We start from the raw sequence: 23,873 nt of genomic DNA on the forward strand, positions 1-23,873 counted from the left end.
TTTATCACCTTTATATTAAGGAACAATCCAGCTGCAACTCTGTGGTCCATTGAAGCTACGTTCTTGTCTATTATTGCAGGTTTAAAAACCACATGTATTGGTTCTTGACAGCAGCCTCCAAACCTCCTCCCCGGGAGCAAAAGATCAAAAGTTCTCTGTGGCAACAGACTCAGACCGTAAATAAAGCAAGTTTCTGCTTTGCCTGTTTGAGGATTTGTTTGGGGTTTGATATATTATTTTTTAAAAAGACAATATAAAGGCAAAGAAAAAAAGGCCGAGCAAGGCTACTGCACAGCCAATTTGACAGCCAAAACAAATTTCACAGCCTACAGGAAAGCCCGGCACGCAGCTGGGAGCAGCTGTACCAGCACCCGCTGCTGCTTCACACTCGCTCGTGGGAGCAGTCAGGGTTCATCAGACAGGCGTAAACGAAGCTGCAGCCCATCCTTTCGCCCCCAACAAGGACCGGAATTAATTCCACACACAACAGCCACCCAGGCGTCCCCCCAAAGGGGCACAAACTTGTGTCACGACAGGCAGCACAAACCCGCTCTCGAGCCGTCGGCACGCCGCGCTGGCGGGTTTTACGCCGCCGTCGGGGCCGCTGAAAGGGTTCAGCTGGAGGCCGCTGTGAGGCGACAGGGTGTGAATCTGTTCAGCCCCGAAGGCCGGGCAGCCCTGCGCCGCCCTGCAACAGCGACTTGGGAACCGAGTTCAGCGCTCCGGGTGCCCCCACGAGGGCCGCCTGACCCAGCGAGGCGCACAGCCCAGGCCTCAGCTGAAGTACAGCTGCTGAAGGGGGCTGGGTTTGAGGCTTTTGGTGGTAGGAAGGAACTTGGCTGGTGTCTAACTTAATTATTCCCATTGTAATGCTTTATCTGGAAGAACTTCCACTTCAGCCTATTGTTCTGGTTTACAGCTAAACCCTGCTTACCTGGTTCCTCCCTGCCCCGACTCGCTGCTTCCAGGGCTGCTGAAGCAGGCAAGAAGCTGCGCAGCGGCCAGGGACCGCTCTTACCTGCTCATTTTCTTCCTCTTGCACTTCTGCCCCGGGTGGCTGCCCTGGCAGATGGCTGAAGGAGCAAATGCAATCTGTCACGAGTGAATCTCTCCTCTCTGCGGGAAGACGTGGGCCTATAATTACTCCAACATTATCATTATTTGCCTCACGCTGCCCAAATGTCAATAACTGGATGCCGGAGTATTTGTGCAGTTGGAAAACGTTTCCGCTGCTCAAGTGAAAGGGCAAGGCTGTCCTGGCGCTGCGACGTTTGGACTGCACGCTTCCCAGGGAAGGCAGGTCACCGTGGCGTGATAAACAAGACCAACATGGCTAGGAAAAAATACGCTGGGTAAGAACAGCTTTTCTCTACTGCAGCAGCTTCCACGCACTGAAGAAGCATCTGGGGCTGAGGCAGAAAGTCAAAGAAAGGTAAATGGTGAAATAAAAGAACTTGGGAAAGGAAATGGAGAAATGGAGGAAAAAAAACAGAGAGAGAAATTATCTGCCAAACCTTCCAAGACATGACAGAGGGAGAAAGAGCCGGCTGTGAAGAAAAGGGAGTGAAAACGAGGGAAGACCCAAATTATGTGAACATTAGCTTGCATCAGTCTCTTAGTTGGTGCTTGCTGGTCCAACAGCTACAAAGAGTAAGGCCATACAGATCAATAAAAAAATGATACTTTATTTTAAATGCAGCTACTGTCATGAGTCATCAAAATAGACTTTGTAATAGTTACTTTGTTTTAAATATGAGGTGACGAATGACAGCTAAGAATTTAAACTACATGAAATGTCCTAAAATTGTAAATTAAAAGAGCTAAAATTTAAATATTACAAATGACAATTTTCAGAAGAAAAAAGGGAATAAAAATATTTTCCAGAAAAAGTAAAATAATTTGGCCAGTAAAACCATACTAAAAACGTAAATTAATGAGATACTGCACATGAAATACTTGAAGAGGACTCCTTTCTGTCATTGTCATTTAAAAGATCCACAAAGCTAAAATCTCACAATTTAAATTACATTGCTCTAATAATTTCTCTTACTTAAAAACAGTTCAATAATCCAGGACAATCCAAGGAACCACTGATAAATTGCACTTCTACGTGTTGTTCTGCAGTAGGGATGCTGCTATTACTGCTGCACCTGACCAGGGACTGGTGACCACCTGGACCTTCTCATGCAGACAGCTCTTCATCGCAGAGTATTTCTAAAGGGTCCTTGCAATGGTTGTGCCAGGTGTAGCAGCTAAGGGCTCCTCGCAAAGCCCTCCAGAATGACTTAAAATCACGGCTGAAGGGGAATCGGGTCTTGGCTTAACGCTTCTCAGCCGCATCTTCGCTGTCTCAGCTCTCAAAATGCCACTGCTGAGGAAGGGACCCATCACAGATGGCCATGGTCACGTACCCTTTGTGGCTAAGCGGATCTACCACCTTCATGCACTGCCCCACGGAGACCTGGTAGAGGCGGTTGTTCTTCTAGAGGAGAGAGAAAGACCGATGGGTTTTATTTATTAAAACCTCTGTTCTATTCCACTGTCAAACTGAAGCCGAAGCCGATGCTTAGGGGGAGGGGATGCTCCTTCCCGACAGACGAGCCTCTCAGCAGCCTCCTTGACACACCAGACCCACAGCAGCAGCATTTAAAAGCCAGAGTAGAGCACAACCCGTAAGCACGTTCAGGCCTTGAAACGAAGGCTCTCACACCCTTACAAGGACCCAGTTCTTACTTTGTTTATACCATAGTCTCTTAATGAGGTGGAGGAATGATCAGCACCGTTCCCCAGCACTCCGCAAAGAGGGAGCCCCCAAGGCTACAGCGCAGCACAGCCAGGTCCCTGCTCCGCATCTGGCCAAGCCTTAGCAATGCCACTGCCCTCAGCACCCACGCGCTGGGGAGCCGCCACACAGGGTGACAGGTCTCTGTGCACGGGGGGTCCCAACAACCAGGGCAAGGCCAGACCCTAGTGACAAGGAAACAGATCCTTCTTCTCTTTTTTTTTTTTCCCCAGAGGACCCTGTCATCTCCCCCCACTAACAGCTTGTTGCAGCTGCTTTGGGGGCCCCTTTTCTGACTGGAAAGGGCTCTCTGCACAGCCCCAACAGCTCCCATGGGCAGTGACCTCCTGCTCTCCTGCATGGAGGGACCAGACACGTGAGAACAGCTGCACCGGGCTGTGTCGCTGCTTATGGCCATAAGCAGATGCCCAGTGAAGCAGGAGAACACGGCGAGAATACACAACGCTCCTCCAGAACACCCCCCCACCCCCAGTCTTGTACTGTAACCAACAGTGTAACCCTTCTCTGTACCAACGACTTGCACACCTCACGTATTTCCCCTCCCTCTCACAAATCTTCACTTCTTAAAGAGTCCCAGCCTGCTCACAAATTTCTCATGCGAAAGGTGCCCCACACCTTCAGTTTGCCCTGCCACCCATCTCTGATCCTTCCCCAGCCCTAATTTAGTCTTTCTGAGAGGAGGTGAGCAGCACGTGCAGTACAGTGGTGCGATGACACTTCTCTCCTGTGGTCTCTATTCCTTTCGTAATCAATCCTAATACGTGATTCACTTTCTTTTGTTGTTGATCATTAATGAGCACCAGCACGACACTATTACAGATCCACCTCCCACACCCCCAGTGGCACCGGCCAGCTCAAAGCCCACGTTTCACAAATGAAGCTCAGATTCCTCCCCCCCCATCACAGGTATCACCTGACAGTTATGTGCATTGAATTTCAACGCCCATTCAGTTGTCTGTTCTCTCACTCTCGTAAACTGTCCGCTAACTCAAGCTGAAGAACCCCGAATAATCTCTTAGCAGCAGCAGCAGCATTTTTCAGCGCACTACTCCCACCACCATTTGCAGCTGGTGCAAGTGTCAGACATGCGCGACCCTGGGCTCACGCGATACCTGCCTCTCTATCTCCAAACCACCCTGCACTGCAACAGCCTTCCTTATTTGACTGCGCTTAGGAACTCGTGCTGCCAGAGCAGCGTGGTATGAACCCAAGAGAGTTTATGCAGAGCTGTCGTTGAAGTGCAACAGGCAGTTCTGGCAGTGCCCTCCTCTTTGTTCAGCGATGATTGTACCACAGACCCGCTGCTGTGCGGAGGGCACGTGAGGGGGCAGCCTCTGAGTTAACGCCCAGGAGCCAAATTTCATGCGTATGCAGCACTGGCTCAGTTTTGTGAAATCAGCCACTCCAGACTCTAAACCATTAAAGTAACGAGATGCTATTATAGGGCAGAAGCAACTGCAAAAAACCTCCTCTCTCAATCCTCAGCTCTGCCCTGCGCTTCTTCAAGCACTAAGCAGAAATCACCACATGGACTGCTCCTGTCTCCCAGTTCAGCAAACACAACACAACAAAGAGCTGGGGGGGGGGGTTTGTTCTCTCTGGCACGTCCCTGTGAGCCACAGTGCTGCAGGTGGCTGTGACAAGCAGAAAAAAGGCTAAATGGGGCTGCAGAAGCCTTCCTATGTTGCAAAGGAAAATGCCTGCATGTCCCAGAGCTCAAGGAAAGTCTTGTTCAGGCTGAAATGCAGCCACCAAAGCTGTGTAACTTTTGTACACGCTGCTTGGACTGTGGGCTGGGCCTAGTACGGCGCAATTGGCTTGATACATCTGAGGTTTGGTCATAATTAAACTCAACCCTGATACCCTGTTACTTCTATTATCACTTACGGAGACATTAATTACAAGCAACGTGCTATATGCCAGCCACTCCACTTACCCCAAACGTCCACTGCTGTGAGCCGCCGGACCCATGGCATTTCATGAGACGAGGTGGATCAGACGAGCGAGTTTCCGAAACATCCAAGCAAAGGAGATTATTTAAAATCAGCTCGTGATCTTCGTTGTAAATCCAGACCTGAAAGAGAAGATAGAAAGACATTCACCCCAACGTTTCAGGGCAGGTGCCTTGCATCTTTTGTTCGGCTCCAGAGGAGGCACTCTGGATGCATCTGGGTGTCAGAGATGTGCCTTGCAGCGCTCGCTGCCTCTTCGCTGCCTTTTTTCCTGGCAACTGAAATGCAACTGCAGTGCTCTACTGCCTTCCCAACATCACACAGTGTTAGCCCCGTGGAGGCACTAAAAGGGCCGCTTGTGATCCTGCTCTGTACCAGCATTTTTAAAATTAAGCAGCCCCCATATGTTCCTCCTGTCCAGACAGCTAGACAAGATAATGTGACAGACGAGCGGTGGATCTCCGAGCAGGTGACCAGCTGCTCTCTGAGCCAAGTCATTAAGCCAGGCAGTAAATCTCCTTATCCAAAGACAATCCTTTAGTCACAAAGGAGGGGCTGGTGGATTGCCTCAACTCCACGTAGGGAGCCAGCATAGGGCGTAGTAGGGGCCAGGGGAGGATGCTGGGTGACAGCAGGTGGCCCAAGAGCTGTGGGGAAGTAGCTTGGCAGGCACGCAAGGCCAAAAGGTATCTCCAGTCTTCTTTGAAACTGCCGCACTTGTCCATAAATAGATAGGAATTTATTTAACATTGTGCTCTGGGGTCAGCTTGTAGATGCTGAATGATGAGAAATCAAAATCAGCTGTGCAAATTCTGGTGCCAGGTAGCCTACATTAGTCCCCACGCTGGTCCCAAGGTCCTACTCCTTGCAGCTGATGGCCTGGTGCTCAGAGATCTTCACTCAATTAGAAGATGATCACTGACATCCAGATGCTATTAAAACGTTCCATGCTGCTCCCCAGGGAGCAAGAGAAATCACTGCTTCACCATTCCTGTTCTGAAACTACATGCTCCATAACTGACAGGTTTATGTCCTTCTCTGCTCCCCAGCCAAACTGCTTTTGCTAGCTGTGTCGTGCTTAGAGGGACACCAGCCCACCCACATCACACCCACTTTGTTTTAGCTGAACCAACATGAAAATGTCTTGATCTGGACCTCAAGAACCTACACAATATCCCAGCAGCTCACATAGTGGTAGGAACTGAATTCAGCTCCTCTCTAGGGCCCACATGTATAAAGCAAGAATGTACTGGTTCACATTCCCAGCTTCAGCTGCATTTGGGTTCCTGAATTTACATGACATTACAGGAGTTTCTCCGTTACCACACTGAAAACCATCGTCGCCTCTAACAAGAAGCAAGGACACACTCAACCTGTCAGTTTGTCCTCTCGCACATGCTACTTGGGCACAAGCAGGTATTTTTATTGTTGGTATAAAATACTGTCAGGCACCTTTAGTTGCTGCAGTTCATGCCCATACCCTGCTAGCTCTCACTGGGTTGCCTAAACCTTGCTTTGGAGCAAGGCGTCTGACACAGCTGAAGGTTCAAGGGAAGCTGGACCATCAGTCTGGTCTAACTGCAGGAGCTGCTGATCCCTCCCTCCCTCCCTCAGTGCCTTCAGGCCTGCAAAGTCCTGGGCCAGTATCAGTTAGGCAGAGGACCTGGAGCTGTCATAAACAACGGGAGACTCTGATCCCTGGCAAAGAAATGGATGAACTTTGGTGTATGCACCTCAAAATACCCTAGGTTAGAAAGGGGTAGAGAAAAGGAGGAGAAAGTGTGAAAACTCTGCAGTGCAGGGAAGACACTGAGACATCTGGCTAAACACCAAACAACTGCTATTCTGAATGCACAGCGGGGCCCCTGCATTCACATGGCACCCGGACAGCATCTCCCAGCCTCTCCGGACGCTGAGCAGGTGACAGCATAGCTGGCCAGGTCTCTCAGTCTGCTGCCGTTCCCAAACCTGAGCCCAGGCTGGTGTGTACAAGGAGCATCCCTGCTCAGCCGCCTCACTTGCCACCATCAGCTCCCTTCCCCCTGACTTCTGCCTCTGTGAACGAGAGGGAATCGAGCCCCTCATAGCTGTACCAGAAGTACCTGTACCCACAGGCACGCCAAGTTCTTCTGGTGCGCTCTTCTTCCAGCCCTGTTTTGATCTCACGCAGCTCAGTGCTGCAGTAACCATGCCCACTGTGTGATTCCCCCCCACACTAAGTCTGCATAAGTTTCACAGTCAGAGTACAGAATATCAAATTCTAGGCAGAAAAGTACGGCAAATAAAACAAATTCTGATTTTTTTTTTTTTGTCTGATAAAACTAAAAACGGCCTTCTGGATGGAGCCATGATTCAGGACACTGCCTCAGTTGGACAGCACGATGGAAAAGCATACAGCTCATTCGTTATCACAGTGACTATTATAATACAGTGAAGGACTCCTTTGAGGAAGTGCAGGTATTACATTAAAATTTGCCCTAGCCTCAGGCGCATCTGTGCCTTCTAACATACTTCTTCTGTTTAAAGCCTGTCATGAGAAAGAAAGCATGACAAGATTAAAGAGGAGGAGAGAATGGAGAAATAGCAGGACTTGCCAGAAGAGTATTATTATTAAAAGAAGAATAATGATGGAGCCAAATCCAAACAACAGATGAAACTGGTAAGGATTGAGAGCGAAGACTGCAGTAACACAGGAAGCAGACCTTTAATCAAAAGCTGAGTAATGGTGAAGAATACACAACAGTGGTTAAATCCAGGGTGATACTTCTCCAGAAAGGCTTATACAAGACTGCCAAAATTAATTTTAAACTAATCATGTGTTCGGTGTATCAAACAAAGGAAAGAGGAAAAAAGGCCCAAATTTGGGACACATTATGGTTCCAAATTCAGATTAGAGTATCAGTATGAACTGCAGATTATTAACAGACTCAAGCACGAGGAAAGCAAAGCCACCCTATGGGTTTTTTTCGTTATATAACTGCAAGCCTTTGCATACTCCAAAATGTATTAACTACTTTGCTGCTGAAGACTGGAAGGACGATGTTTAGCTCCTGTTGTTACAGGCTGTCAGGAGCAACAGCCCAGTACTGGCAGCCAGCACCACGGATATCTGATCTACAAGGAGAATAAACTGCCCTCATTTTCTTTTTGCCCATGACTTGCTTGGGTTCAGGCTCAAGCACAATATCAAAAGTCTATAATCAATAAGGTGCCTGCCTAGGATTTATACCTCAGATCCGAGTAATGTCTTGTTTTATCCTCCTACATATTTTCTACAAAAAATGACATTTTTAAAATTTATTTTATAAAAAAAAAAGGTAACAGACAACGTGCAGGATATTTTCATCCTGCATCTACTTCCTAACACCTAGCAGAGCACCACCGTCAGATTTCAGTTCCTAAAAATGGAATTGTGCCCAGCTCCCACCACAGAGGAAAGCAGCACCTTTAATTGCTGTCCCCCAGAGACACATGCTAATGACTGATCTGCTCCACAGGTCTAAGGAAAATAACCGACCATTTTCACTGGAGTCAAAGAAAAACACCAGGATGCAATTAGAATATAATGAATTGTTTCTGTTTTCAAATAAAACCTAAATGGCAGATGGTACTGAAAAACCTCTCTCCATAATGAAACTGATCAAGTTTTGGGTTAAATAAATTATTTAATTTTGTGAATGCTATAGGATTGGCCTCTTTCTTGCAGGTCTTTTTTCCCCCTGCCTCTCAACACAGGCAACAGTGTAAGAGGAAACGTGCAAGGATCCCTTCAGTCTTGGAGTGCTGTGGCCCATTCAGCTGCCAACCCTTCTGAGGTTCTAGATGTCCCCAGAGCACCTAGAGATCTTCCCTAAAGCAAAGCATTTCAGGTTTGGCAATGCTCAGATGCCTGCCCAAGTCTCCCATCCATCAGAGTCAATGCCTTCACCTTTGGCTACAAGAGCACAGAGGTCCTGCTCGTGCTTAGTCACATAGCTGGTTCAACTTTCCCATAGTGGAAATGGGACCCAAAGATCTGGCGTAAGCGTTCTCACTGCTAGAGCAAAGCTGGCGTGTGTATGCTTCTGGTCACCTATAGACAGATGCATAGCATGTGCTGGAGTCAATCTTGTGGACAAAATAAATGGGAGGAGATCCAAAGTACCTGTTAGTATAAACCTTTTTTTACACAGGTGCAGCTTAGGAAGAACTGGATTTTTAGTTTAGTCCCCTCAAAAGGTAGTTCAGGCTATTTACAGATTTAAGACTGAGGCTTCCTAGGGCTTCTAGTACTTTCAGGATTTTACTTCACCACATATAACACAAACAAATCACTCAGCCTTCTCCTGGATTGATTGCTAAGATGACTTCATTAATCTCATTTACATACAGACAGGTGGGTAGGGACAGAGCTTCTCCTCATACACAGCTTAATGAACAGCTTCAGTAATGACTACAGTTTAACTCCTTGCAAGGACAGCAGTGTGACATTGCTGAAGACGGGATAGTGGAGCTTTTTTGCTCTCTCATTTTACTAATATTTGGATTTTCTAACTGGTTTCAGGTTGCCACTGTTGGTAAAAAGGCATGCTCTTCACTCCCTCCATAAACCCCTATATCCCAATGATCCCCCCCGGGACTATTTTTTACCATATTAAAGAGATACGGGGCTGTGGTACTGAACTTCTTTTTTGTGAAAGAGGAAATTATTCCTACAGTGAGATTAATAAACATAAATAGGTAAGAGCTAGCTGAAGTACTTCAGAGGAAATTCAAGTGAGGAAAGGGCTCAAATGATGCCCCATCATCTAGGAGGACAGCCCATATTATCATTTCCTTTTGAAAAACGGAGTTACCTTTAGAAGATTTTGAGTCCACTGTCAATACAGACAGCTGTATTAAAACAAAACCTATCACCCAACCTAGGGAAAAACAATAAATCAAAGAATCTGTAGTAGGTAGAAAAGGGAAACTCACTGTTCCTAGGGAATAAATATTTCAAAAGGATATGAAATAAACCAAGAAGCATCAGCCTACCCTTTGGCTTTCAGAGTGCAGTGGAGTGTAGCAAAAGGCATGGCTGGCCAACTGGCAAAGCTTTGTGGATATACACTCTTATTTGGTCTGCAAATTGCATTAGCACTAGAGGAATGCATTGAAAATTTTCAGCAAATACAAGACAGTAACTACTACAGAAACAGCCCTTTGTGTGAAAGAAAATCCCTGCCGTGAACCATGCCGACAGGAGAAGCATTCCAGTACTTTCATCAGTTACAATCTGTTGCTTAGATTGACACTACTGTATTATTCTGTCAGACAGTTTTTAAAAGGCAAAAATTCAGCTTCAGAGCACAAAAAAAGCTGCCTCAGCACCGAGGAAGAGATGTGCCTAGCAATTTGCATCATCACAGCTATTTGCATATACTTCAGCTCCTGTTATTCTGGATAACAATGACATCACAGCACCAAATGACTTGTGAAAATCATCAGAAAAGTTTGGTGTCTATAATCACTATTTTAAGCTATTTCTACCCTGAAAACCCAATGTCCTCCTGAAGGTCATTCCAAAGCAGATACATGCTTTCTGTTTCACAGTTCAGTGTGTTGTTGATGTTTCATGACAATTGTTAGAGGGACCGAAGAATTGTGTTCCTTCAATAGTTTATGGAAAAGCAGCAAGCAGACTTAACTTGCACGTCTTCACGCTGACTCTAGACATGTGTTGTATCAGAAAGGCAAACTAACAGCCATGATCTAGAGGTTTAGGGAGAAAGATCTTACAGAAGAACCGCACTTGTGAGCACATCCTTCTAGACTCCAACTCTTGAACAGTTTGTAAAGTATGTATTCTTACATTTATAAAGTGCTACAAGAGTGTCAACAGAGCTTTTCTGAAATTCCCTGCTCAAATCAGTTATCTTTTAAAGGCCCAGAGTGCAGATGCACATGCTTAGACACCTTAGCACCATCCCCAGATGGAATGGCAACAGTCACATTTTTAAAGCTTAATATATTGCTAAGTAAGAAAAAGGTTAAATTATTATGAAGTAAACACACAGAGGGGAGGTTATAACAACTCAGAAAGTAAAGCTTAAGAGTCGACCTAGCATATTTGAAAACTAACAGTAGAAAAAAATCCACATAATTCAGTGGAGTTTAAGAGGAGATTTTTTTGGAAAAGGAACTTGGCTTTAAGCATTTAGGTCAAGAAGAAGGCAAGTACACATTAGCTACATGACAAACCCGATCTTCTTTTAGCTGTTAGATCACAAACACTCCCACTAGTTAGTCCTATGTCGGCCATCGTGCTTCACTCCAAAACCTTCCTTTTTAGTGTTCTTTGATGCTTCTCTTCCAAGTTTGTCAGTAACTTACTTCTACTCCTCCTCCTTTAGGGCAGTATCTAGCCCAAAGCCTGCTTCAGCATCCTTGTTTCTTAATCACCACCTGATTAACCTTGGCATGATGGTTTCGGGTAGAATCTACACCACAGTTTCTTACTTCCACTTTTCAGACATCTCCAATCTTTCATGATGATCTCCCAATGCGCTTAAATATTTTCTATCCTCCTTCAACACTGAAGTTTTTGTGGTGTGCACTATCTTGTGCATTCTCAGTTTTGTTTCCAGAAAGAGGACAGACACTACTGAATTTCAGAAGAGTGTTTACTTTGACAATCTTGGCAGTTCCTTCACACAACCACTCTTCAACTACAAAATTTCTCATTCCATGTTAGTCTTTTGTTTGCAAAATTCACAATCAATTTTTCTGCTTCTTCTGTTACTTCAGACCTCTCTGCACTGACCTTCGTTCTGTAAGATCCTGTCACCTCTTCTACTTGTGCTATTTCCAACTACAAAATTTTCATCACTTATTCCTAAATTTCTGTTCAATCCCCACTATTATCCCAGACTGAGTATTTCTGTTACAGTTAATGAAACATCCTAGTTTTCATTATAACTTAGAGAAAGATACAAATTTTTAAAATATTTTCTAGATGCATCACCTTTGTGAGAAATACTTCCCTTATTGCCTTTTCTTTCTGTAGCAAAAAGATGAACTGAATGTCACTGTCATGTCAAGTCCTAAAAAATAGGATAGTTTGATGTGCTTAAGTAACTTTTAACTTTACTTAATGATGATCATCTAAGTCAACTTCAACTGAAAGTATTACCCATAATGGTGATACAACTGCAAGTTACACAACATCTGTTATTTCTTTTAGATCAAGGAGTTAAGAATTTGACATTTCTTCGCAGCCATGAAGGCTAGAGAAGACAAAGCAAGCATAAACTAAGGCAAAACAGACTTGCTTGTAAGGCCAATCTCATGACTTCAGTGAGTCTGGTTTCCCCACACACCCACTTTTCAAGGTCAGCTCTCACATGCATGAATCGTCTATATTACACAGAAGACCATTTTCCAGTCAAAAGATTACACAAGGCAGTCCAGTTTTGTCTTCCCAGCCCTTTGCATGTTTTCCTAGGTAGACTGCACCTTGCTCCTTCAACTTACTGAGCAGCAGCACGTATTTTTCAAGGGAGGGTGTTACCTTCACAGAGCAAAAGCAGCCTGGAAAGAGATAAACAGTGATAATCTATTCCTGTTCCTCAGGGAAAAATTAGCTGGCATCAAATGAAATCAGCACTAAGTGGCATCAAATTATTTCCACAGAAAGCACAGCTAAGCTGTGGTACTCACTGCCACAGGATGCTGAAAGCTTACATGAGGTCAAAATACAATCAGACACTCATAAAAAAGCAAAAATTCTACAAAAATACCATCTTTGGCTAAGAAAAACACTAAACAAAGACACAAAAATACTGCTCGCAAAGTGCAGATTGATATCTTCCAGAATAACTGTTGCATTAAGCAACACACACTTAACTTGCTGCCAGTGGGCATCCAGGGGACAGGATATCTGGGTACCTGCCTTTCACCAGACCCAACACAGGCTTTATTAGACCAAAGGCATAAACCAGATGGTTCTAGAGCAAAAATCAGCTGAAAATGCCAATGCCTTGAGTGTTACCAGAAACGACAGTTAAAAGCTTCCAATACTCAGGAAGTTTCTTGCTATTTTTATAAGCAGAAGCTGTTAATTAAGTGTCGTCTTTCTCTACATTGTTCTCGCGTATCTATAGCAAGATTGTTCAAGAGGATATGAAAGAAAGTTGGCTGAACGCACTCTTGGGATTTATTAGGAGAACAAAGTAAGTCTAATGGCAGAAAACCATAGTGCTGGTTAACATACTTGGTTGGAGAACAAAATCACTGTGAAAGAAGATAGCACAGCCAGTTTTTTGAGAACTAATTGCTTAATTTACCACTAGCAAACTAGATTCATGAGAAAAGCCGCCAAAGACCAACGATCTGAGCAATAATTTGTCTTTCTCAATACCAAAAGGCTAACTGAAGTTTCTGTCTCGGGGGGGGGAGGGGGGGGCGGAATCAGAAACAGTGGCAGTTCACTATTAGAAATATTGCAGGAAGGACAGGGGAAACAGTAACCGTGAGGATCCATCTGTTCTTACTGGGGACATCATCCACTGGAAGTCACTGCTGCTTTCTCACTCACGTACTGAAAGGCTCAGAAAGCAGCGTAACACCTCTGGCACTGTAAATGTACAATCACTGGTGCCAATCAGCTACTACTACATTTACACAGGCAGTAAGACTTGCTGACTTTCTTGCAGCTAATGGAAGAGATCACATAGGAAAACCTTGAATCCCATTGCAGCTTAAGTTAATCCACCTTTAAAACAAGGACCTACAATTTGGTAATAGAGATGATTACACCACAGGCAAAGTGCAGGGATGTATTGTTTGGTCCTGTGTAAGTGGCAACCGGAGACCATGTGTCTACAGCCAACCACGCTTAACCCGACACTGGCTAACACCCATCACACTGTCTCCCTCTGTCACATTCAACTGGTGAGACCACAGGTAGGAGGCAGAAAGTCCCATTAGTCGACAAAGCATACAACTTTTTGTTTGGGACTATTACAAATCATCCTGCTTCTACTGCTGCAGTTTCCATAACCTGTAAACTACTGCCCGTTTCATAAAGTATCAAGTTAGTCTAGCACAACCCACCTTTGGTAAAGCTATGCTGCATTACACCCCATGCTCCATTTATTTTGTTTCTTTGATTACTTTTCTCTTTAGATGCGATCTAGTTTTTAGACCTCAGTCCCATGGGCTCCTAAAACAATGTTCTCAATGTAGTTTCTAGCTAGGCAAAAGTCTTTACGGCATTAGGTGAAGATGTCTCTACCTTGGAGATTGTTTGTCCAAGTCGTGAATTTCTGTTGCCTGAAAGAATAGACGTGGAATACCAAAGGCTTCATGTAGTAATATAAAAACTCTCATTAGATTTTCACATCCATCCCCAAGTAATCCTCACCTGTGGCCAAAGAATTTTCTAAATTCCTTATAATTCCTTCTATTTAAAGATAACCACAATTCATTCATTCACCCCAAACTACAGCCACTCCAGCAACAGAGGACTAGTTGCATAGCACACAAAGAACAGCAGGCCAGGAAAAGGCTGCCTTAAATCCTGGTATGAGGAACTGACTGAAAGAGCTTCTACAAATTCTGAACTGTCAATCAGTGAATTATGAACCCGTCAGGAGGCACTTAAGGATAGTCTTCAGCCACATACCGAGATTCATGCCATAAAGATAGGAGATTATAATATCCAACGCTCAGCATTAGTAGGTACAGAGCAGTAAGCTCCACAGTTTCTTTGGCCAGCCTTGCGGTTTGAATGATACTCTGAAATTGGCCTACTTGCTGATGAGATGTTATACTAGGGCATTTTGCCATCAGGAAAACATATTAGCAACTTGTAAGATGTGAATCACTATTCAATGTAATTCGGAATATCGTACCTGGTTTTGATCATTGTAGTCACATTCCCGAACCACTACCAGGCCTCCTTTCTGACTTGGGTGGCCCTGGGCGACCAGGCATTTGTTGGTTTGAAGGTGATACAACTATGAAAAGAAAACAGTTTGATGGACAGAGTAAACAACAAACATCACATAACAAAGGGAATATATGGTAATGCTTTGGAAGCCCTAGGACTCAGTGTGCTCACAAAAAAAAAAAACACACAACACACCACCAAAAACCCACAACCAACCAACCCGCAATAAAAATACCCTCTTTCTCTTTTAAAATACCATTTTATTTTTCATATAATTTGGAGAAAAAAAGCATTAAATAGTTCCATTTTGCTTTCTAATTACATCAGGATTTCCCTCTTTATGGTACAAGTGCAATACACACAACATAGCTCAGTGCATGCTGGCCATACTCTGTAAAGTTTCTTTCCCCTCTTCAATCTCCATGAAAGTCTCAGGTAGTCACTACCTCAGGAATATCAACTATACTGTATAAACTAGATTTTACCACAGTTTAGCTTAAACTTAAATTTCATCCCACAGCCTCCCTTCATAAAGCAGGACCGCCTCTTTGAAAAAGGAGAAGGAATTACATAAATACAAGCAACTTCAGAGACTTACATTGTTTGCAAACTGATTTTCAAGAGTGTTCAGGTAACTGAAAAGCCATAATTACCAGCGAAGTCATTTTAATGACAGATCTGGGAAGAAGGGAAAATTTTACAGACGCCCAAATGCTCATTCCAGTTCAAATGCACTGCCTAGTCTGCTTTGGAGTAATGCTGTAGCAGGGGACTAGATTCAGGTCAGGAGCCTGTCCTGGGATGCAAAACTGTAAGCATATACCATCAAAGCAAACAAGGAGGTTCCCAGCAAATTACAATCTCTGCTGGCTTGGGCAATGATGCCTATCCTAAAAGTCACCCAAGAGATTTTTTGCAGAGCCTGAGCATTAGATTGTCCTATTCCAACAGTCAAGAATCATTAAGATGTTGCTATATGTAACCTCACAGAGTTACTTAGTGGGACAAAACACCTCTATTCTGGCTAGCCGGTGGCCAGCAGAAGACTTCTTTTCAGCCTGATTATTTTTCTTCCCCCAATGTGGTGGGGATCAGGCTATGCAGGCAGCAATCACTGCCTGCACATGAAGAACTGCACCACACACAGCTAAGGGTATAAAGGAGAAAGGCAATTATTCTAGCGATGGCCACAACTCTGCCATTTCCTTCCTCGCAGCAGAGCCCTGCTCTCTGCCAAGTGCATGGGAGTGCATTTGACAGTCACTGGGTGTGTGCATGTGTGGGACATGGCAGGGCCCCAGATCTGGCATCCACGTTAAAAATAATTATTTCCAATCTGGAGCTGAATGTAGAGGAAAAAAGAATTTGCTGTCCTGAACTCAAGGCCAGGCTGATTAATTATATAGCTGCATTTTATTATGAAGACATGCATAGCTGTCTTGGCATTTATATCTATTCTACAGATTTTTAGAAACCAAAAGACACTTCCAGTAATAAAAAGAAAGGAGTGCTCCATCACATGACAGCAAAAATTAGAGAGCGCAAATACCAAATCATATTCTTCACTAAACACTATTTCTGGAAATAGCTGTCCCAAGGCACATCAACAGCCTCCTGAAGTGCACCATGTTTCTCCTGTTCCCTACACACATCTGAAACAAATTACACAAAACCTTCCAAGTAACATTTCCTCGCACCCCAGAGGCTTCTAGGAGAGATCTCATTTTCATCATTCCTCACTCAACAGAAGGCTTTCAAACCATACACCTACGTGAGTTTTATATGATTTTTGTCCTTGTTTTTATTGGCCATGATAATCAGCATTTGATAACACTGTTAAGAACTGTCACAATTTGTGATCATCACAGTTCTCCCCAGCTGTCAAACCAGCACTTATCTCCGGCCCAATTAGTTTTTGAGAATAAGCTGGGATTTGGAGTGATTCATCCTGAATCCTAAAGAGTCTGGCACACAGTGGTGATATTGGCTGATCGTTCTGTTCCTTGTAGGCATCTGGAAATAGTTTATACAATCATTAGAGCCAAAGCTGACTCTCTCACACAATGCTGGGTATAATTCTTGAACCCTGGAGAACCAAGCCAAGAAACTGCATTTTTCTGTGTCTTGTCTCCCCCTTCTTAAAGGGTGCACAAAGTTTTTCTCCAAGTTAAACCATGGGAAATTATTGCTAGGAAGATTTCCCCGTAAGCGTTGTTGAGGGATTCAGATCCCTCAGTAGTCTCCCTCACATCAGCAATTCCTTAGTTAAACTTCTGTCTGAACGAAAGCAGAAAGCTATTAAATTTAATGGGGGAAAAAAAAAGGAGAGAGAGAGAGGCTAGGGGAATAACAGCATTTAGCAACTATGGGAATCAGCCCATTGTATCAGTTTTATTCAGGGAAACTACATGTTTGCCCTAATAAACAACTTTACAGCTTGGCTGGGATACAATTATAAAAATACTGCGCAAATTGTGGATTCCCAGATAGCTGCTTCCAAGCAAAAATCTGATGATGTCAATAGGTTCTGCGTGAACTCAGGTCCTTCAGCCTGAATCTACTTGCAGGACCAGCAGCTGTCAACAGCTACTGCAGACTGTGCTACCTTGTGGAGAGGGCTACATCCCTACTTAATGCTTCCAATTATTAAACTAGAAGGGAATCTGCTAACCATAATCCATGTGCACATGAAATAGTTTATTAAAAGAGTGAAATTCTCTGTGAATTAATTAATTCTCTGTGAAAGAGAAGACCTTAAGAAAGTTGTCTCGTGTTTGAAGTTATCCATTATTTTGGGGAAGCATAAAAAGCACGCATCAGACAAGTTTAAACAAGGAGCTCCTGGACACACTCAAACACAAAAAGGAAGCCTACAGAGGGTGGAAGCAAGGACAGGTAGCCTGGGAGGAATACAGAGAAATTGTCCGAGCCGCCAGGGATCAGGTTAGGAAAGCTAAAGCCCTGGCAGAATTAAATCTGGCCAGGGACATCAAAGGCAACAAGAAAAGCTTCTATAGGTACATCAGGGATAAAAGGAAGACTAGGGAAAACGTGGGCCCTCTCCAGAGGGAAACAGGAGACCTGGTTACCCAGGATACAGAGAAGGTGGAGGTACTCAATGACTTTTTTGCCTCAGTCTTCACCGGCAAGTGCTCGAGCCTCATCGCCCAAGCTGCAGAAGGCAAAGGCAGGGCCTGGGAGAATGAAGAACTGTCCACCGTGGAAGAAGATCAGGTTCGAGACCATCTAAGGAACCTGAAGGTGCACAAGTCCATGGGACCCGATGAGATCCATCTGCGGGTCCTGAGGGAACTGGCGGATGAAGTTGCTAAAGCCACTATCCATCGTATTTGAGAAGTCGTGGCAGTCCAGTGAAGTTCCCACTGACTGGAAAAGGGGAAACATAACTCCCATTTTTAAAAGGGGAAAAAAGGAAGACCCAGGGAACTACAGGCCAGTCAGTCTCCCCTCTGTGCCTGGGAAGATCATGGAACAGATCCTCCTGGAAGCTATGCTAAGGCACACAGAGGACAGGGAGGTGATTCGAGACAGTCAGCATGCCTTCACCAAGGGCAAGTCCTGCCTGACAACCTAGTGGCCTTCTATGAGGGAGTGACTACATCAGTGGACATGGGAAGGGCTACTGATGTCGTCTATGTGGACCTCTGTAAGGCATCTGACACGGTCCCCCAGAACATCCTTCCCTCTAAACTGGAGAGGTATGGGTTTGATGGGTGAACTGTCTGGTGGGTGAGGAATTGGTTGGATGGTTGCATCCAGAGGATAGTGGTCAACGGCTCAATGTCCAGATGGAGGTCGGTGACGAGTGGTGTCCCTCAGGGTCTGTATTGGGACTGGTACTGTTTAATATCTTCATCAATGACATAGACCGTGGGATGGAATGCACCCTCAGCAAGTTTGCAGATGACACCAAGATGAGTGGTACGGTCGACATGCCTGAGGGACAGGATGCCATCCAGAGGAACCTGGCCAAGCTCAAGAAGTGGGCCCATGTGAACCTCATGAGGTTCAACAAGGCCAAGTGCAAGGTCCTGCACCTGGGTCGGGGCAACCCCCAGTATCAATCCAGGCTGGGGGACGAAGGGATTGAGAGCAGCCCTGCCGAGAAGGACCTGGGGGTACTGGTGGATGAAAAGCTGGACATGAGCCGGCAATGTGCATTCACAGCCCAGAAGGCCAACCATATCCTGGGCTGCACCAAAAGTAGCGTGGCCAGCAGGTCAAGGGAGGTGATTCTGTCCCTCTGCTCTGCTCTGGTGAGACCCCACCTGCAGTACTGCGTCCAGCTCTGGAGCCCTCAGCACAAGAAAGACATGGACCTGTTGGAGTTGGTTCAAAGGAGGGCCACAAAAATGATCAGGGAGGTGGAACGCCTCTCCTATGAAGACAGGCTAAGAGAGTTGGGGTTGTTCAGCCTGGAGAAGAGAAGGCTTCGGGGAGACCTTATTGCAGCCTTTCAGTACTTAAAGCGGGCTTATAAGAAATATGGGGACAAACTTTTTAGCAGGGCCTGTTGTGACAGGACAAGGGGGAATGGTTTTAAACTAAAAGAGGGTAGATTTAGACTAGATACAAGGAAGGAATTGTTTACAACGAGGGTGGTGAAACAGTGGCACAGGTTGCCCAGAGAGGTGGTGGATGCCCCATCCCTGGAAACATTCAAGGTCAGGTTGGACGGGGCTCTGAGCAACCTGATCTAGTTGAACATGTCCCTGCCCACAGCAAGGGGGTTGGACTAGATGACCTTTAAAGGTCCCTTCCAACCCAAACTATTCTATGATTCTATGAAATTTGGTACTGGAAATGTATACATACACTCATAAACATAGGTGTCAGAGCTAAGGCATGAATTTAATCATGATTTCCTTTCATGAATACACGTGAAAATATATCTCTTCGCTTCTACTTTGAAGAAAAAAAGGAGCAAACCTCAATTTTGTTCATTATCTAACAGTCAAGACTAGAAAAGCTATCATCAGTCTCGGATGCAAATGTTCATCTTTGCAGAAAATTATCCAGTAAAAGCAATTAGTTTCCAAACTCATTATATTGTACTCTTATCATAAACCAACAGAGCATGAATATTTGAGGCCAAATTTCTCTCTATCCAAATCCATCTTCAGAACCAAGAGCCATGAAAGCGCATTCTAAAGACATCAAAACTTCGTAACTCAGAGCTTTGAGGTAAGAAACCTCATTGAATAGCATCTAGTCTGAAGATAACCTGAAATATAGATCAGAGTGAAACTGATTTGCCTTTGTCTAAAGACACAAATTCTGTTATTTTCAAGACAGCTTGTTGCAAAACCAAAAGTCTATGCTCTATGGAAACAGACTATTTTTCTTGTATTTGAGCAAATCTTTCAGAAAGAATCTCAAAATAATTAAAAAAACAGAATTCTATATTTTTAAGAAAGTTTATCTTACCCTTCCACGCTGGATTATTTTCGGTCGTTTCTGTGCTCTATTAATAAAAACTGGCTGCGGAGCTTTGGCATTGGGCCCAGATATTTGCATCTCAGGATAGATATTATCTAAATACCACTTAAATGACTTGCAGTTCAATCTTTTTCTCAGTTCTACACGGTCGGTAATATTTCCATAGTTTCTCATCCTTAGCTCAGGTCTCAAAGCAAAATACTGCTCCTGTATTTAAGAGAAACAGGTTGGGGGCAAGGGGAGAATTTCAGATTATTGTTTTCCAACTTTTTCCTGTTTGCAGAACTCCCAAAGTTTCATTTCATTTTGCTAGTGCTTTCAACCATTAAGTTTGAAACTGGCATTAGGAAATTCCAGTGTTTAGATTGCCACAGAAGGCGAGATTTATCTTGCCTAACTCTGAGCTAATCTTTCTAGACTACTTTTTCTGATGAAGACACTTCTCGGGCATGAATCTGCTGATCTTTTTTAAATGCCAGCTTGAGGAGGAAACAAATCAGCCCTACACTCTATTGGCAATAAAGGCATCCTAGAGTCATTAGGTCAGAAACAGATGTGTATATCATCATCATCCTCATCTGGCCAAGGTTTCTTCAAATTAGTTTGAATGTCCAATTGATTGTTTTCATTGTTCTGGTGTTCAAGTGTATTTTCTCTTCCACAACTTCCAGCGTTCCAACTTTACAGTACAAAAAAAATTCCACTTCAGAGTAGACCTGTAAATAGGACTTTCTTGTGAAGTTCAGTGGGATCATGCATTTATTCACATGAAAAATCAGAACCGTCACCTGGGCTTTCTGTGAAGCCCAGTTTTTTCCATTCATCTGCATCATCTCCAGCAAGGCTCCTGCAATGTTATTTTTTCATGTTCTAATTTATGATTATACTCGGAATTGTACCTGGTTAGGCAAGGACAGATTAAGATTCAAGCTCAATCTTATGTGCTGTTCAACTCTAATGCAGAGACAATGGGGACAAACAGGAATTCATGAATGTACAATGTGGCATGAATACTATTACCAAAACTAGAAGAAAAATCCCCTTGCAGAGTCTTTAATTCCAGCTAGATTTACAGCACTCATAGAAAAGGCATTGTATTTGCACATTAACTAGTTTACTAGATATTACTTAGAAATCAGTTTTCAGGGCACTGAGCTATGGTATTTTGTTGGATTAATCTCTAGTAGACATCTGGAATTTACTTACCATAATGTGGTTCTGACAGTTTTCAATTACCTACTGCTGTCTCTGATATTCAGTTGACAGACAGCGTCATCTCAAGACAAATTACACATCTGTCTTTATCAAGATCTTTGAACATTTGGATGCACTTCATGTATCACTGCTATTTTAATAGCAGGGGAAGCATTAAGCACATTGGACTGTTGGACAACTCTGAGGAAGTTTAGAGATAGACCGGACATCACTATCAGAAATTGGTCTGCTGCAAAAGAGTAGCTCTGCTATTCCAATTGCCTCTTTCCTGGTTAAAGTTCAAATTTTAGTATCCTACCTTTTCTGCAATATTTATTTCCATTGTATACATAAACTTACTTCTTTTACATTTTGCTTTTGACAGTTATGAAAATTTTGCTGTTTCCCTTCTGTTATGCATTTTTATTTATTAAATACTGATATTTGCTCTTTGCTGCAAAACAGGTCCTTTAAGTCTTATCTTTGTACTATTCATCATACAATCACTTCAGTAAATGATACTGGCCCTAAATATTTGCATTACACTTATAAAACCAAAAATATTTCCAGGCTTGCCTTGCATACATAAATCTGTCATAATGACAGTGTCTGGCAACTATCAGAGAATTAGATTAGAAACAGCTGGAAAAGTTCAGGACAAGTCTGTGATAAGAGACTGCTAGAATCAGCAGTTTAAGTCCTTGTTGGACACAGCAGTATTAGCTGGAAATTATAACAAAGAATCAATTCCAAACTTCAGAGAAAGCCATCATTAATCACAAAACAGCTGTGCCCAGACACCAATAAAAGGCTAAGTTGATAGATCAAATCTACCAATGCGTTATGGAGATGGAGAATGGAGATAAAAAATTAATGACCCCTAATAGGTTCCTCAAACTGACTGAACATCAAGATAAAGGATGGGGTTTGAAACAAAAATATCTACAGAATATAGAGTTAATAAAATATGTCTTGTATAGAAATTGTAGGGACTGCAAGAGCTGGCCACAGAGCAAATCCTATGGTCTCGCAAGGCAAAGTGTCCTCACACACCACAGAGATCAGGGCTTCACAAAAACCTGATCTACATTTAAAACCATCAGTACCAAGATCTGAAGACAAGAAAGGAATACACTTGCCCTTGAATACAGAAGTCAATCCTCATTGATCTTCCAGGGCAAGACACACTAAGAATCAGACTGCTAATTAAAACAGAAAGCAAACAACCAACCAACCAAGTCCCTGTCTCACCAACATGGAAACTACCTGAAGGCATATAGCAGTAGTATATGGCTGCCATGTTATACTGATTCAGACACAAAGCAATGCAGAGCTTACAAGAACTAATTCATCATTTTTTACTTCATTAAAAAGGCATAAAACTGAATGTCCTGCAGGCAACAGAAGCAACAGGGAGTAGACTTGAGCAAAGCCAAACGACAATCCTACAGAATTCAGGAATTCATATCAAAATTAACATTAGGAAATCAGACTACAGAAGGAAGACCCCATTACAGATGCTAACAGACCCCCTTGTGATACAGTCCTTTGACAGACAAGCCAGTTAATAACATTATTTCATGACCTAGAATTGACTCTTACCTTATATTCATCCATCCACACATGTGCCAGCCTCAGTGAGTTATGGGCCATAGTGTCCTGTCCCCCTGGTGAGCCATAGGGACGCCTTTTACGGAAAATGTGTCCCACCCTGGAGCAGGGGATGATCAGAAGTCTACCACCACACATCCAGATCTGTCCATACAAAACCAGAACACACCTCATTGTACGTATACAGACAAGGTTCACTACCTCCCTCCCCTTCTTCAAGGGATACTTATGTAGGTCTATACATGATGACGCGATTAGGTGTCAGCAATGTTGTCCTACATGTCATGCTTTCTGACAAGTGAAATTAATAAAACTTCAGGTTAGAAAAGACTATTTTTGTTATATCATCACACTTTGCACATAACATGTCATGGCTTTCATGAAACAAATAGTAAATTTTCTAAAATTTTATGCGCTAATGACCGATTAGAAAACACTGAAATATATGGGCTGGGATTCAACCTACAGATTAAGATATCTAAATTTATTTGCCTACATGAGAATTACATGTCCACACGTCCATGACAGATAATGAAGATCAGTCAACATCATCAAGGGAGCCTGGAGAGCTTTTCAACTAAGTATAAGCACCTATTTTACACAGCTCTTTATTTCTGTTAAGTATATGGGAACTCAGAAATACTGTTCACGTTCACATACTACATTTAGGTGCCTTAATCCAGCTCCATTGCACCCCAGATCTAGATTTCATTTACACTCTGCTTCCATTTATTTTTTTAAATTTCTTTTTAAACTTCAGCTCCCAGCAAATTATCATCATTGGCCCTTTGTTGGACTAATGTGTTCTCCGATCTCAGAAAAATCTTCTCACATTAGAAGTTTATAATCAAGTCACTTTTAAAACTCCTCCTGGATTAGATAAAGACTAAAATTCTTTACAACTCTCCCCCAGGGAGAGGGGGCTTCCAGACCTTATCAA

General features: G+C 43.5%; 1 protein-coding gene across 8 annotated transcripts in view; it reads right to left on the reverse strand.

The window, feature by feature from the left end:
• Positions 1-1,665: 1,665 nt before the first annotated feature.
• Positions 1,666-23,873, reverse strand: part of GALNT11 (polypeptide N-acetylgalactosaminyltransferase 11) — a 56,692-nt gene continuing 34,484 nt past the window's right edge. For 3 of the 8 annotated variants that reach the window (XR_012672731.1, XM_075144218.1, XM_075144219.1), the window contains 5 exons: positions 22,925-23,077; positions 20,117-20,335; positions 14,631-14,735; positions 4,740-4,877; positions 1,666-2,482 (listed from right to left, as the gene is read on the reverse strand). Coding sequence is in view for 7 of the 8 variants with exons in the window: in XM_075144218.1 (XP_075000319.1) it covers positions 2,351-2,482; positions 4,740-4,877; positions 14,631-14,735; positions 20,117-20,335; positions 22,925-23,077 (747 nt within the window). In the remaining variant the exon portion in view is untranslated. Of the gene's footprint in view, positions 2,483-4,739; positions 4,878-11,381; positions 12,307-13,849; positions 14,050-14,630; positions 14,736-19,864; positions 19,914-20,116; positions 20,336-22,924; positions 23,078-23,873 lie in introns of those variants that run through there. The other 5 variants (XM_075144220.1, XM_075144222.1, XM_075144221.1 and 2 more) reach the window with 5 other exon arrangements.

This window comes from Calonectris borealis, chromosome 2 (assembly GCF_964195595.1).
Source record: "Calonectris borealis chromosome 2, bCalBor7.hap1.2, whole genome shotgun sequence".
NCBI classification, from domain to species: domain Eukaryota; kingdom Metazoa; phylum Chordata; class Aves; order Procellariiformes; family Procellariidae; genus Calonectris; species Calonectris borealis.